The sequence below is a fragment of the Ctenopharyngodon idella genome, chromosome 23, assembly GCF_019924925.1.
Source record: "Ctenopharyngodon idella isolate HZGC_01 chromosome 23, HZGC01, whole genome shotgun sequence".
Classification (NCBI taxonomy): domain Eukaryota; kingdom Metazoa; phylum Chordata; class Actinopteri; order Cypriniformes; family Xenocyprididae; genus Ctenopharyngodon; species Ctenopharyngodon idella.
The window spans coordinates 872,583-889,654 of record NC_067242.1 but is presented as its reverse complement, the minus strand read 5'-3'; the positions used below and the strand labels follow the sequence as shown (position 1 = coordinate 889,654).

Below are 17,072 nucleotides of genomic sequence, written 5' to 3'. Positions count from 1 at the left end.
TGCAAGGATAGCAGGAAGAGACATGAAAGACTTTTTTTCAGTTCTATTTACGTTGAGCTGAGAAAAAACAGACCAAAATCCACCCCTAAACAGACAATTTAGGCAACTTTGAGCTCAAGTACCAGTACTAGTGTTTTTGTAAGTCCTTCAACAAAAGTCTGAGTTTGGTATTTCTGCTTTCACCTCTGCAGGGCGCTTGTCTTCTAGGGGTTCATAATAAGTGCAACACTGTAAACTGAAATTACTGTCGCCAACATTTCAGTAACAGCCAATTTATAAAAGCTTGTTTTTGCCATGGAGTAAAAAAATAAAATAAAAAAGGTAATTGCAACTTTTTATCTCACAATTCTGAGCTTATATCTCACAATGCAGACTTTTTTCTCACAATTGTGAGGAAAAAAGTTAAGAATTGTGAGATAAAAAAAGTCTCAATTTCCATTTTTTGTTATTTTGTGGTGGGAAAAAACAGAATTGCATGTTATCAACGTAATTGTGAGAAATAAAGTCTGAATTGTGAGGAAAAAACTCACAGTTCTGACTTTTTTTCACAATTGCAAGGTATAAACTAATTATGAGTAATTGTGAGTTATAAACTTGTAATTGCGAGAAATACTGTCAGAATTGTGAGAAATAAAGTCAGAATTGTGAGAAATAAACATGTAATTTTTGAGAAATAAAGTCGTAATTTTAGGAAAATCAGAATTGTGAGAAATAAAGTCATAATTTTGAGAAATAAAGTCCAAATTGTGAGAGATAAACTCGTAATTTGGACTTTATTTCTTAAAAATTACGAGAGATAAACTCATCATTTTTAAGAAATAAAATCAGAATTGCGAGAAATAAACTCGTAATTTTTAAGGAATAAAGTCAGAATTGTGAGAAATAAACTCGGAATTTTGGGAAAGTCAGAATTGCGAGAAATAAACTTGTAGTTTTTGAGAAATAAAGTCCGAATTGTGAGAAATAAAATCGTAATTTTGAGAAATAAAGTCAGAATTGCGAGAAATAAAGTCGTAATTTTGAGAAATAAAGTCAGAATTGTGAGAAATAAAATCGTAATTTTGAGATATAAAGTCAGAATTGTGAGAAAAAAAGTCAGAACTGTGAGTTATAAACTCGGAATTGCGAGAAATGAAGTCAGAATTGTGAGAAAAAAAGTCATTATGAGAAAAAAAGTCAGAACTGCAAGATATAAATGTATGTTGTATTCCATGGCAGAAACAAGCGTGACACAGAATGGCGTGTCACAGACGCAGTGCACAGAAGAGAAAATAACTGAATACTACTTTGAAGATCCAAATTACACCCTTGTTTTGCTGCCAACTGAAGCAACAATAGATATGACAGGGAACGCATGAAAACAGCTAGTAACTGACAATGCACTAGCTTACAAAACAGGCTGTCCAGAAACGCTGTTTACTCCATCTATTGAGAACAGCAGGGCGTTTCTGGCCATATGTTGGCAGCGTATCTGCTCACACACCAGAATGGCTCATTTGCAATTTTCTGCTGGTTTGGCACAGAGACGGGGAAATAAATCAAGTCTGTGGTGAAGTGCCAACCTTGGCTCCGAGCAAGAGCCGACTAATAATAACTGCCTGTTACGAACCTAATAGAGAGGGAGAATTCGAGAGGTGCATTTCCAAACCTTGTCTGGCTCAGAAAAAGGCCAAATTGTGAGATGAGAGACATATTTTGTAGCAGCAGCATCATAATCATATTCAATAAGGTCCTGTCATAGTTTCTGAATACAACATGACTCAGGCTCCGTTCCAAAACATAGTGAGCTGTTCACATAGGCAGCATCCTAACCTCACAGAGACTGATTTGAAATGCTCTACATATTAGTGACCACATAAATAGCAGTAAAAAAACAGCACACGGTACACACAAAAGTTGGGAGCAACATTTAAAAAATGCACTTCTTGTCTTCTTTAGGTGGTGTCAATCAATGACTGATGCATTTTGTGGTTGTTTGGGCCTGAAAGATGGATCCTCACCTGGCGTGCTGACAGGCTGTCTGGTGAAGGACACGTTAAAGGCAGGTTCCTCGCTGAGCGGAGACGGATACATCCGCCGGCGAATGAAGAAGCCTGCGCCGCAGCAGAAGAGCACGCCCATCATCAGCAGCAGCCTATCAGAAAGAGGAACACACAATCTTCCAATCACAGCCATCTTGAAGCAAAAAGTCACAGATTTTAAATTCAGCTCCTAATTACCTTCATGTTGCAACTTGCAACAGATAACTGATATTGAAGCGGTCATGAATTGAGAAATACATTTTTCATGAGGTCATCGTACTATAAGAATATCCTGTACGTTTCAGAACCGAAAACTTGTTAGTCCAAAAAAAACTTTTATTGTAACCAAGCTCAAATTATGACTCATGGAATGTGCCTCTTTAGTTATATAGCGGTGAAACTCCGCCTCCGCAGAAGAAATCAACACCTACTTCATCATTGCAGCATTAGCCCCGCCCACTGGTGTGTTAGTGAGAGGAGGAGGAGAGTGACTAAACGCTCAACTTCACGCTGTTTCTCTTAGTAGTAAGAACGCTCCCTTGACAATCGCTGGAGCTGTCAATCAAACAGCACGGGTTTATCAGTGACTGAGTTCTGGACTTGCGCCAAAACTCCTGTTTTATTCAACAAATCTTTTATTTACATCGTGTTTGCACTGTTAGTTATGATGAAAGCATTCGTTAGTGAGCAGAAATTGAGTTCAATGCTTTCATGAGCTCAACAACACGTCTGTGAACGACTACAATGTTCATCACTGCAACCTTTCATGCCACGATCTCAATATAATGCCATAGATCTAAACGTAATAATCAACACTTTTCACGATTAGTAAACCTTGAGAGCTGTAATAGTAAAAACGTGCTAAAAGTTTTCGAGAGTTCCACATACAGAGTAATATTAAGCTATTTCATATGCAAAGATGTTAGCCAATCACAGCAGTGGGCGTTTCCACTGAAGTCTCACAGCAGACACGCCCCTTAAAACAGAGTGTTCAAATCAGAGGATAAAATCAGGGTAGGAAAAATGACTTTTATTTCTAAATTATGACAATTTTTGATGTAAAAATCATAGTAACATTATAAGTGCACCCCAGGAAACATTATACAACAATAAAACGATGCAGTTCATGACCCCTTTAAAATTCTATACAGTTTTTCTATACATTTAATTCAATGTGTCACTTACAATTTCTTTGTAATTATTTGTGAAATTTAGTAACAAAAGTTTTTCTGACTTTTTTCCCAGCATACACTTTTCAAAATAAAGGTTCCCAAAGGGCGGTTTTCTATTGAAGCTGTTTTCCGCCACTGAATAATAAAATTAAAAAGGGAAATTGCAAGTTTATATCTTGCAATTCTAACTTTTTTCTCAAAATTGTGAGATATAAACTTTCAGTTGTGAGTTATAAAGTCCAAACTGAAAAAATTCACAATTACCTTTATTTTATTTATTTTTTTTTGTTAATTCCCCAAAGAACCTTTCAGTGATCAGTTCTTAAAAGACTTTCTTTTTCTTTGTCTGAAGAATGTTTTAATAATCTGAAGAATCTTTTGTCCAATGGAAAGATTCCACGGATGTTAAAAGTTTTTCATGGAACCATCAATGCTAATATCCAACCTTTATTTTTAAGAGTGAAATAAAAGACCATTTAAACTGTCGAAAAGGAGAAGAAAAGGCAGTTGTTACCAGAAGTACCAGAGCCTCTGGATGGACAGGGCTCTGACGCAGCAGCGCGTCCCACAGCAGTCCTCGTACGAGCGGCATCTGTGGAGGAAACCAGAGGTCAAGACGGCATGATTGAAAGATGCTACGGATCATTTCCATTTACAACAACGCGTGCTAGAAGCCCTTCACTGAGAGCCGATATGATCTTGCTCATGGAAAACATGAACAATGATGAATGAAGCAATGGGAAACTGGAATGAATACTAATATTTCACTAGATGAACATCAAATATCCTTGTAGGATTTTAACTAATGATGAAACAATTAGTGTAAAGTTTCTCTTTCCACAGCAGCTGCAGTATTTGCATTGTGCTACTGTAAACAATCAAAAATCTTCAATAAAACCATGGATATACCTCTCGGTTGCAAAGGAAAGTGAAGCAGAGTGAAGGAACGACAATCGACATGAATTCCATAACTTTTTTTGTCAGCATGATCTGGTTCAATTTTCATGAAAATTTTTTTCATGACGGAAAATGACGAGCCAAGGCGATCAGAGGAAAAAAAGAATTTAGTTTCTAGCCCTTACGGTTCAACAGTTACATAAACATGAGTGGAAATTTGGTGACAGTTGGTGGCGCTAGAGGGATTGAATTAGAGACTCCAAATTTGCTATGCTGACAGTTCAGATTGTCCTCTATCTGTGTGCCAAATTTCATAATTTTCCGAGTCATTTCAGAGCAGTCTGAAACCCTGCACATGTGACATGCGAGACGTGAAGCTCATCGTGCTGATTTGATATGTAATGAAGGTTTGATGAGTGGGTATTCTGTCCCGTGACGGCCAGCGTCGCAGGCGAGTAGAGATCAAACGGGGATTCGTGCTGGAAGCTCTACAGCATGACAAAATGACAAGGAGGCTGTATGAATCAAAGGCAGGAGCTTCAGCTCAACAGCAGCCTGCTAATGACTGAGACTCGCTAATCAAAGTGCTGAATACCACACAAATAAAGCTCTCGTCACAGTGCCTGAAATCCCAGCTCATTTAGGGTTCTGGAAAACCGAAGAGCAAATCCTATTTTCAACCTTATATTTTGTGATCTGAGAAAGCTCATTCTAAAAGGGGAACAGCTACAGCTTTCTTAATTTTCTCCAGTAAAGAATATTGAAAGCATCAGACTTTTTTCAAGCTGTGCCACATTTTGAAAGGAGCAGAGAGGAAATAAATGAGCCCCATTAGAGTGACTTGAATGTATTAACATACTTAATGGGCCATTTATGAGTGAACCAGAGGGTGGAGCATATGATTATCACCATTAGACGAACAAATGTCTGTGAAACAGAACAATCACAATGACACCTCCATTTGCAACAAACAGACCAAAATTAGAACTGTATTAAAAACAAAACAAACAAACAAACAAAAATAAATCAGTAGCCTGTACAAAAGACATAACTTATGTCTATATGTCTATCTTTATGTCTCTTATGTCTTATGTCTATAACTAATGTCAGCCAGGTTAAGAAATTCATAGAATTAAATGATGATGTCATACCAAACACCAGAGAGATCAACCACAATCTTGATTCAATCGTCTGGGGTCAGTAAGATTTTTTTTATTTATTAGGAGCCAAACACTGAAGGTGTGTAGGCTCCTATTGTAATCGTTGGCATTCTTTTTTTTCTTCTTCCATTTTTTTCCACTATGGAAGTCTATGGTAGCCCATAGAAACGCTTCGGGGAAGTTATGAAATTTGGCACACAGATAGAGGACAGTCTGAACTGTCAGCATAGCAAATTTGGGGTCTCTAACTCAATCCCTCTAGCGCCACCAACTGTCCAAAGTTGCACTCACATTTATGCTAATAACCTTTGAACTGTAAGGGCTAGAAACAACCCTTTTTTCGTCTGATTCCTTGGCTTAAGGTGATTTGATTGCACCCTACGTCATTTTCCATCATTAAATTTTTGCCGCCATTTTTATTTTTTTTTAAAAACTACTACTAAACTACTAAAACTACGATTTTCACTGAAATTGAATTAGATAATCTTCAGACCATGCCGATAAAAATGTATGGAATTCAAGCCGATTCATCAAACTGTTTTTGATTAACGCGCGATCGAATTTGACGAAGTGCCCGCCAAATTAAACGTGAGGCTATATCTCCGCAACGCTTTAGCGTATTCTGGCCGAGTTGAATGATACCCAATTTTCCCATATCAGCCATTTTGGGTGTCAACCATTTTGAATTTTGACGTGAAATGCTATATGTTTTTCAAGCGCATTGGTGTATCGTTATGAAACTCAGTATGTGTCTTCGGCACTATGCCCTGACAGTACTCAAAAAGTTTTGGGGCAGCACCGCCTTGTGGTCAAAAGTTATAATGAAATTTCCAAAATTGTTAATAACTTTTGAATAAATTAGCCTGTATTAATAAATTCCTTGGGTCATGCCGAGAACATAGATACCAATTTAGCCATAGTCGGCTGAACTTTGTCTGCCATTTTGATTTTCTTTATAAACCTACTTTTTCGAACTCCTCCTAGATTGTTTGTCCAATTTTCACCAACTTCGAGTCAGATCATCTTCAGACTGTGACGACAAAAAGTTATGGATTTCATTTTCATAGACGAAACCATTTTCGTATATATCGCAGCAAAAATTTGAGGCATGGTGCCAAAACAACTCGAAAGGCTGTATCTCTGCAATGCTTTGGCATATTGACACCAAACTTTGCATGTGTCATTGTCACCTCACTCTGACCACACCACATTAATTTGGTCACAGCGCCACCTACTGGTCGAAAGTGATAAACCATTAAATCAAATTACAAATGACTGTTTTCATTATTTTTTTTCAGCCTTTTTGCCTAAAATCATCTTAAAATGTCTTTAATTGGTCTAATTGGTCTTTAGTTGGTCTGCAGCACAACTGTTTTCAACATTGATAATAATCATAAATGTTTCCTGAGCAGCAAATCAGCATATTAGAATGATTTCTAAAGGATCATGTGACACTGAAGACTGGAGTAATGATGCTGAAACATTCAGCTTTGCATCAACTATATTAAAGTAGAAATGCAGCCTTGGTGAGCAGAACAACATAAAAACAGCATATCACTGATAAAAATGCTATCATAAATTTAGTATCTTCTTCGCTCAAATCTAAATCATCTGCTATTTTTTTCAGGTTGGTCCAGCTAAAGTTTATCTTGATAATCTCTTTAATCACTACATAATGGAACATGATGTGATTTATATGTTGCTAGCAAATCATTTATTTTTACTGGAAAGCAGGACTTCATGCAGTTTCTCTCATTTATTTTTCACTGAGTGACATATCTCATCCTTCTCTGTTGGAGCTGTAGGCCTCCAACAGAGTGCAATAATCAGTATTACCTTATTCATAAGTAATTCATATGCACTGAATCTGCAGCCCACAGATTTCTGCTGAACTGGAGCAACTGTCAATCACAAAGTTCCCGCATGTTCATTTATTACATATTGTGGCTACTTTTAAAATAGTTCCAGAATGACTTCATAGTTCTCACATTTCTCTGTTTAAATCACTTCCGCAGAATCCTGCAGATTTTTTCTCAGTATTCAGAGCATCTTTGAGTTGATCTCCTCTCTCAAGTGGACAGACGGACGGCTGATGGAGTCCACAAGCACTCAAAGCAGTTTTGCTAAGAACACAAATATGGTCCACTTGAGCTGAATCAAGCTCTTTAAGAGCATGTAGATGTGCCAAACTCTCTGAACTGTCTGAAACACAGTCTGAATCTTCAGCACATTAACCCTTTAAACCCTGAAGGCATTTTTAAAGTTGAGTGACATACACAAAAGTAAAGACTCATACCTCCAAAACTCTAGCAAGAATAGTCGAAAGGACATTTTCATTACATTTAGATATTCTCATGCTGAGAAACTGCTGATAAAAGACAAAAAAACATTGACTTTGACCAAAAAAGCCTTTCTGTTTAGCCCTTGATGCCCCCTAATGGACATTTCTAAAATCGTTCCTCCATGAGGAATATCTTGTGATCAACGCAATGGATTTTGGACTCATTTCAATCGGGAGCATCCACTATAAGTAATAATGTGCCATTTTCTACGATCTATGCATGTTTCATGAAGTTATAAGCGGAAACGCCACGTGAAAGCTACATCTGATTTTAGTTAGCGCCTGTGCGCCTGTGGAGTTTTATGTGTCGTAACTCTGTGAGGAATATCTTGTGATTGATGCACTGGATTATGTTTACTTTGGACTCATTTTAATCGTGAGAATCTGCCATTTTCCACAATCAGAGCATGTCTCATGAAGTTATGAGTGAAAACATGACATAAATGCCGCATGTATATATTATATGGGTCTTGCGGGGCTTCATGTACAAAAACTTGCTCAACTTTAGTCAAAGCCCAAAATAATTATGCTTGTTATATTCTACTCCGTGAGACATTTCAAATGACATATGACACATGGCTATCTGAGCTGTATGATGTTTTTGACACATTGCAGCACATAGTACAAAAAAGTATTTCATAAATTATGAAAACTTTGTTTTTATTTATCAGCAAATAACTCAGCACTACTTAGGAGTTAATCAAATTAGCTAAATTCATTGTAAAGTTCAGACTCAACTTTCAAATGACATTTTGTGTTGATCACGGCAGTAGTTATAAAAAATTATTATTAATTTTTTTCATAGCTAGATGGCGACTGCAGGCGGTACACTCTGGTTTAGCGGGATTGCTCAGCACACGTTAAAGAGTTGATCAAACTGTTCTAAGCTTTACACTTCAGGCATAAAAGGGTTAAAGTCTGAGCAGCCAGAGGAACACTTCACATTCTCTTTTGTTATACTTCCTGTTTCCTGTTCTGTCTGCCATCTTTGTAGTCTTTTTGTAGTTTTTCCATGTTGATTATTTCCCTGATTGTTCCCATGTGTGTCTTGTTACCCTTGTGTTTCCTTTGTTCTTGGCCAGTCGTTCTGTAACGCGGGGAGCAAGAAATGCAGGAGAAGATGAGGATCTAAATGCAGGGGTTTATTAGTAATCCAAACAAAACAACAACCAGGAACACAGGGAGCAAAGGGAACAGAAATCCACATGAAACTCCAAACAATGACTTCTGTCATTGTGTGTATGAATGGCACTTTGAATAAATTAATTGCCCAAAGAGCACAAGCTGCACTACCCATCTGATTTAGAAAACCAGATAACAGATAAGCATGAGTATGAAATATAATCCAATCCTAGTAGGTCAAGCCCTAATCCTACAGCTGATAATATCAAGAGTTGTGGAAACCATGACAGCTAATCTCACAGTCCACTGCCAAGAGCAACGCAAATCTGTTCATGCTTCACACAGACAAACAAAACGAGTCACGGTCAACTCAACGAGTATCATTCCTCATACTGTAAAACAAAATATCAAAATGTCACATGTAAAGGTCAGCATTTTGTGTTGACCAACCGCAAATCTCTGCAATAGCCATACAAGTGGGTTTCCAAAGAAAACGTGTGTTTGCCTGTGCAAACCCCGCCAGCACAAAAAGAAATGCTCCAATATCTCAAACAGATCATTTGCATAATTCTTCTTGTGAACTGGGTCCAATGTTTGATGTAGAGAATGAAAATAACCCCTAGTTCTACTGTGGTTTGCTGTGATCTTCTTATCTGGTTCTTCAGCATCCAAAAGACCTTGAATGTTGATGCTATGACGGGTCGATGTGTTTTTCTCTTTGATTGTACCTTTATGCTTCAGTGCTTTAACTGTGACGGATTATTTTTGGATTGACTTGAGAAGTTCAAAACACAAAAAACTCCACAAAATGACTGTCAAGCAAGATTTTCAGTGATTCGCACTTTAAATGTTAGTCTTTTCCTCACATGTATCATAATGCTTCAGAAGACTTGGGATAAAGTTGCATGCTCTGATTTTACAGTATCATTTTTTGACATTCCCATTTCTAGTTCACTTTAACTGTACAAAAAGTGCAGCATGAGCATCTTTAGTATCTTTTGTTGATAAATAAAAATAAGATAAATATTTTCAATGGGTCCTTGATTATGATTTCATTGTAATGTTGCTGTTTGATCATAAACAACCTCTGCAAAGTTACGACGCTCAAAGTTCAATGCAAAGAGAGATATTTTCTTTTAAAAAATTCTCTTTTTAAGGACTACAACAAACGGCTGGTAGGGACCACAATGAGCTTCTTCCCGGGTTGGTGACATCACTAACCCTAATATTTACATAAACCCCGCCCCGAGAACACACAACAAAGGGGGTGTGGCCTTGTTAGGCTGCTTAAGAGAAGAGGAAGAGTTGTTGTAGTAGAGTGTTGTTGACATGCCGTCATTTTACGCCGGACTGATTCACAAACGAGGGTCAATTCAACACTGGATTTGCACAAAAGATTAACATGACGGCACATGCTAGTCGATGAGTTGAATCAACTCCACAGCAACTACATAAATTTATCCACTAACCATTCAGAAACGTCCAGTTTCATTCTAAAAGTTGTAACTTCTTCCTGAGTCTCTCCATCAGTGTCGACTCCGGTTTGAACAATGTAAGGCTGAACACCGTTACTGACAATCCTCATTTTGGCTGCGTGAGATTCTCCAGCTTTGTTGTTGTTGAGCTGTTATAGCTCCGCCCTCTTCTGGAAAGGGGGCCGGGAGCAGCAGCTCATTTGCATTTAAAGGGACACGCACAAAAACGGTGTGTTTTGCTCACACCCAAATAGGGGCAAATTTGACAAGCTATAATAAATGATCTGTGGGGTATTTTGAACTGAAACTTCACAGACACATTCTGGAGACACCAGAGACTTATATTACATCTTGTAAAAGGGTCCCCTTTAACTGAAATTAATGTTAATCACCCAAAACCCTAACCCACTTACATTTTAAACACTGAGGTTCAATCAAATCAAAAGTAATTATTAATGCATGTGCTCATCTGACATGTTTACTATCAGCTCAATAGGCTTAAAAACAACCATGTAAAGGTTTTGAAATTGTAATATAAAACCCAATTCGTGTGACACATTAGCACGCTGGGTAAATACTCCTGCCACTGTGGATGCTGAAGTGGATAATTACCCATTGATGATGACCTTTCAACAGAACATCTGTAACCGAAGGTCCTAATTACCACCGCACTTTAAAAGCTGCTGCCCTTTGATGTAACGAGCAGAACCGTCTGCATTGACTTTGATATTTACAGCAAGTCTTTGTTCAGTGAGGTGTAACTCTGACGAAGAGTCACACTGCTTTAAATATGAATATTTTTAAGACTGCCCAAATGACAAGTAATCATTTAATTTAAAAATATTAATTTAAAGTAATTAAAATCTGGAGATATATACTCCACATATACATCTTGACTGACACTTTGATGTTGCTGCTTCTTCTCTCAATAACAAAAACACTGACTTGAGCACAACAGACACAAAGTTCATCCAGTATAAAATCTCTGATTCTCCAGCACAGACTGTTCTTGTTTTGCAGAAGTTAATTATTAGTTTATGGACTCGATGTCCTCGACCTGAAGAGTGACAGGATTTGATTATTTCCAGAAGAGATGCATCTGCTGCTACTAAGGAGGTTTACCTGCACAAACACACACACACACACACACACACACACACACACACACACACACACACACACACACACTGCCTGATCCACATCCTCTAAAACAAGACAATAACCTTCAAATTGAGAATAAACGTCCTCAGACTTTACTCTTCAGAGAAGTGGAGAGCTGACAGTCGAACCGCGAGAGGAAGCTGCTCTTGTGTAGAGCTCCAGTCAAAGCAGGGAGAGTCAATGGACCGGATCAAGTGCTCAGACCGGCTTCATTTCCATTCAACTTCAAATAACTGATACAGCGGATGAGCGGAGCTGTGCTCAAGGACGCTCTCCCGCTGCACGGTTAAGAGACGGCAGGAGGTCGATGTGTCCGCTGAAGTGCAGAGAGAGGATCGCGCACATCTCCACTCACCATCAGCTGACCAATGGACGATTCTGATTCTCTGTGCTGAATTACTAAAGAAATCTGTTTAATAAATTCCCCCTTTAATTTCATCAACTAGGTCTAAATATGCCCTGTCATGTTCATATGATTGTCTATGAAACATGCAAGACTGTGTCCAGGCACATTTAAAGTCTTCATAAATTATAAAGGAAGGCCATGTCAATATTTACAGGCCTTCAAAGAAAACTTATGATCTATATTTAAAAGGTGACATTCACCATATAAGCCACATGTCCACACAACAACCGATATTGCACAAAATAATACAGGAAATGCAGCATTTCGGAGTTAATTCTATGAAAATACACCCTTGATGTGATGATAAATGTGTAGTAATCGCTCATATCTGAGCACCGCAGCTTATTTCAGCGCAGTGATTTCTGCTCGAATGCACAGCATGGACTGAAGGGATTCTCAGCCCTTAATGCAAGCGTTTAATCTTTCAGGAAGGCTGCGTGTAAATGGACAGAGACGGTGAAAGAGAGCTGAATCATCAGAAATAAGACGATTTGCCTAAACATCTACAGTTTGAAAGGAAATAAATTCACTGCCCTGAAAACACCACTGCTGCAAAGAGAGAAGTTTGACTTGATAAAGTTTAACAGCTTCAGGAGAAAATTTCATCCAATAAACATCTAATTTTTAAAACGCTCTTGGTTATGTGAACATTCCATTTTCTCATTCTCCAAACATTACGGGAATGTAACTTTGAATGTTCTCTGAATGTTCTGAAACATGTAGTAACATTAAAAAATGTTTCAATGATGTATAAATAATGTTTTTGCAAGGTCTCATTGGGTCCACTTACGGTTTAGCTCCAGCTTTTTGATAGATGGCCTCAGATTCTTCACAAGTACTCTCAGGCTCAATGTGAAACTCTCTCTGACACTCTACAGTCAAATTTTCTACACGGCAGGTTAAATCATGGGTTGATGAAAGCTACATGTAACTATAACAGTCAAACCTGTCGGATCAGATCAGAACTGTTGGAAAGACCTGGTCAGAGCGATTTGAATTCTCTTCTCTTTAAAAACACTCAGAATCAGAATATTTGACTCTAAAGTTCTCATAAATGAGTTCAAAACCCTTTCCAGGCTCATAGACATCAACAGCCTTTCTTCCTTAATTCATGACCACAGGCTTCTGATAGACTACATATAATGTTCATAAAGTACCGCGTCAATTCAACCAGAGGTCCCCGGCTCACATTTTTGATTTCGTTAATATTTTTTTCTGTAGAAAGACAAACATAAATAGTGATGAAAGCCAACATATTAAATGTCACAGATATTTATTTACTGAGTAATCCACATTTTTGTAGAGGAGGGTCAAAATGACCATTTTCACCTGAGATTTGGAGCCAAATTAGAGGGTGTAAAAATAACTTTATAAAGATGGCAGCATCATTATTTTATTTTTACACAGAGATTGGTAGATCTATTAGTGAAATCTGTTGACTTTATCAATCTTTGTTTCATTATATGCCAACAGTGACAGTTCAAAAATGGCAAAAAAGCAATTCTTGTGTTTTTTACCTCAAGTTTGCATGTCTATAACTCAAGAAGTATTAAAGATATCTTAATATCCTTTTAGATTCTGGTTCTTAACAAACTTTCATTTTGGCATCTTCATTTTAAAGGCCCTCGATAGTTCAATCCCAGAGATATGGAGATCTTAATGCAGCTCCATGAGTAAATTGGTCAATTGTACACGTTTTCAGTGGTCAAAAAAACAAATGTGGGTCACTTTGCATACAACTGATACTTCTTTTATTTTAAAGAGGAATATCTGAAGAACAAATAATGTTAAAACTAGAAATGTATCTTGTTTTTTTCTAACATCTCAATTGTATAGAACATTCCTGTCTGAGTGCCATAAATATTCCTTTTCCAAAGTTTGCATGCCTATAACTCTAAAAGTATTCAAGATATATTAATATCCTTCTAGATTCTCATTCTTAATAAACTTTTCATCTGGAATCTTCATTTTCGTGGCCCTATATAGTTCAGTCCCACAGATATTGGGACCCCAATGTGACTCCATGTCCAAATTGTTGAATTTTACCCATTTTCTGTGGTCAAGAATCAAATAACTTTTTAAACAGCTGATAGTTATTTTGTTAACACTGAACAAATAACACTGAAACTAGAAATGTATCTTGTTTCCTCTAGATATTCCTCTTTAAAAGATAAAAAGTATCAGCTATATGCAAAGTGACCCACATTTGGTTTTTGACCACTGAAAATGTGCACAATTGACCAATTTACTCATGGAGCCGCATTAAGATCTCCATATCTCTGAACCACCGAGGGCCTTTAAAATGATACCAAAAGGAAAGTTTGTTAAGAACCAGAATCTAAAAGGATATTAAGATATCTTTAATACTTCTTGAGTTACAGGCATGCAAACTTGAGGCAAAAAAGTGCTTTTCTGCCATTTTTGAACTGTCACTGTTGGCATATAATGAAACAAGGATTGCTAAAGTCAACAGATTTTACTAATAGATCTACCAATCTCTGTGTAAAAATAAAATAATGATGCTGCCATCTTTCTAAAGTCATTTTTACACCCCTGTAAATTGGCTCCAAATCTCAGGTGATTGACCCTCCTTTACAAATAGTGGATTACTCAGTAAATATACATCTGTGATGTTTAATATTTTGGCTTTCATCACTATTTATGTTTGTCTTTCTACCCAAAAAAAAAAAAAAAAAAATTAACAAAATCAAAAATTCAAGAAATTTGGTTGATTTGACAGAATAAACCACTTACAAAGACATGCTTACTTTCTAGATATATTAATCCCATGACATGTTTAGATGTAAACACAAAATGTGCCAGGCCCAAAGGGAGTTAATCTGAGTTCAAACACAACACGACTAATCTGAGCTAGGAAACAGAAAGGCCATCATGCATCCAAACGTCCTCAGACTCCTCGTTAAGATCGAGTTCTTCCTCTTCCTTCACTAGATCAAAGGTGCCAATCACTCAACAGAAAATGGGCCTGCAGTGCAGAAGAACCGGAGAGGAAAACATAAAAATTCAGGTCCAATTTCTGTCTGTCAGGGTCCTGGCTTAGGTTGTGTGATGGGTTTGCTATCTCACACGGAGCCGGCGTGAGCGCTGCATTATTCCACCATTTCCCACCGCGCTCAACTCCTACATTATCTTCCAACCTCAATGCAAAGCCATTCAATCACTTCCCCCAAATGAATACCACTGCAGGTATTACACGAGGACACACTCGGAGATAAAAGCAGGCCAACGGGATGTTCAATTCGCCGCAAATCCTTCGACTTGTTACGAGCAGAAAGAAACATGCAGCATTATAATTGGAGGCCTGCCGATGAACTCCTTACAGACTCCCAGCGGGCGCTTCATCCAGCCCCGAGCTTTAAAGGGACAGCGCGCACACAAATGAAACATGCATCATTCTGTCTTCTGTCGAAAACAAAAGGAAAATGTACTGGTTGTTCTTTTACATACATAAATGGGACTTGGTGCTTCAAAAAGAACACAAAACCAGACTTCTGAAGCCATTCAACAACTTTGTGTGAGGAACATTTTTTTTTATTAATATCCAATCATACATATGAAAAAAAAAAAAATCCTTTTTACTTAATCACTTTTAATGATTTTTTAACAGCTATTTTGAGTCCTTTTTTGAAGCTTGAAAGCTTCTGTCTCCATTTATTGTAACTGGATATAAATCAGAATTTCTTCTTTTGTGTTCCAGAGAAAAAAGAAAGTCATATGGAGTTTGGAAGGACACTAAACATTAACAGAACTGACATTTTTGGGTGAACGCAGCAGATGTTTGTTCTCGTCAGAAATCAGCCCTGATATTTGTCTGTTTCACTGTAGAAAGATGTGAATAGCCTGTGAGTGTGTTTTCAAAGTGCTGCTGTGATGATGAGGTCACTGAGCTGGAAACACTGTACGGCCAATCACGTGTCTCCATCAGTGCAACTTCCTGTCAGTGAAGATCTACAAACGCTCACTGTTTATAGTGTGGATGCCATCATCTATTTATGATTTCTGTGTCGTTATTGTTAACTAAAACTATTAAAATCATGGTAACACTTTACAATAGTAACATGAACTAATCATGAAAAATATATTTATTAGTCTTATACTCTAAAAAATTCTGGGTTAAAAACAACCCAAGTTGGGTTGAAAATGGACAAACCCAGTGATTGGGTTAAATGTTTGCTGGGTAGTTTTATTTAACTCAACTATTGATTATAAATGACTATATGTCTGGCTTAAAATGAACCCAAAATATGTTGGAAATTAAAAATCAGACACATAATTACTAGAGGCAACAATAATAATCAAAAGGGAATTTAATAAATGTTTATTTTTTAATTATTATTCATTAAACATATTAATGTTCATTTCCAACATATTTTGGGTTCATTTTAAGCAAAAAATACAGTAATTTTTAAACAATAGTTGAGTTAAATAAAACAAATAAAACTTAACATTAACAAAAGTTCATAAATGCTGTAAAAAATATATTGCTCATTGTTAGTTCATGTTAACTAATGCATTAACTAACAAATCACTGTACAGTGTTACCAAAATCATTGAATTAAAGCTGAAATGTAAATATTAGATGAAAAAATAAACTTGAAATATTGCCTCTGCAACTATTTGAAATAAAAATGAGTTGAAGTTCTAAAAATACTAAAACTAAAATTGAAATAAATATAAATTAAATTCAAACAGAAATATTAAAAAAAATAATAATAAAAATGTGCATTTGTCATATTAATTTTTGTCATTTTTTATTACTAAAAAGAAAACTTAAAATATAAAAGTAAATCTAAAATATTATAATAAATATTAATATATATCAATAATACTAACATACGTACTGGTATGTTTGACTGCTGGTTATTGGTGAGCATTACAGGATTAGTTCACTTTCAAATGAAAATTATCCCAAGCTTTACTCACCCTCAAGCCATACTAGATGTATATGACTTTCTTCTTTCTACACTTACTTTGTAAATTATTATATTTTTCTTACACAAACGCATCGCTTCACTTCAGAGGACTTTATTAACCCTCCGGAGCCGTGTGGAGTATGTTTATGATGGATGGAGGCACTTTCTTGAGCTTCAAACTCATTAGTCCAGTTCACTGCCATTATAAAGCTCGGATGCGTCAGGATATTTATTAATATTTCTCTGATTGTGTTCGTCTGAAAGAAGAAAGTCATATACACCTAGGATGGCTTGAGGCAGAGTAAAGCTTGGGGTAATTTTCATTTGAAAGTGAACTAATCCTTTAAATCTTTGTACATACTGTGACACAGTTAGACTTTAGA

The 17,072-nt window shown here is 36.8% G+C and overlaps 1 protein-coding gene and 1 long non-coding RNA gene across 3 annotated transcripts in view; both read right to left on the bottom strand.

Moving 5' to 3' along the window:
• LOC127506432 (uncharacterized) overlaps window positions 1-17,072 on the bottom strand; it is a 59,903-nt gene that overhangs the window by 10,206 nt on the left and 32,625 nt on the right. The window lies entirely within an intron of this gene.
• The window catches only part of vopp1b (VOPP1 WW domain binding protein b), a 55,884-nt gene that overhangs the window by 6,721 nt on the left and 32,091 nt on the right, over window positions 1-17,072 (bottom strand). For both annotated transcript variants that reach the window (XM_051882911.1, XM_051882913.1), the window contains 2 exons: window positions 3,708-3,785; window positions 2,001-2,134 (listed from right to left, as the gene is read on the bottom strand). In XM_051882911.1, coding sequence (XP_051738871.1) covers window positions 2,001-2,134; window positions 3,708-3,785 — 212 coding nt within the window. The remainder of the gene's footprint in view (window positions 1-2,000; window positions 2,135-3,707; window positions 3,786-17,072) is intronic.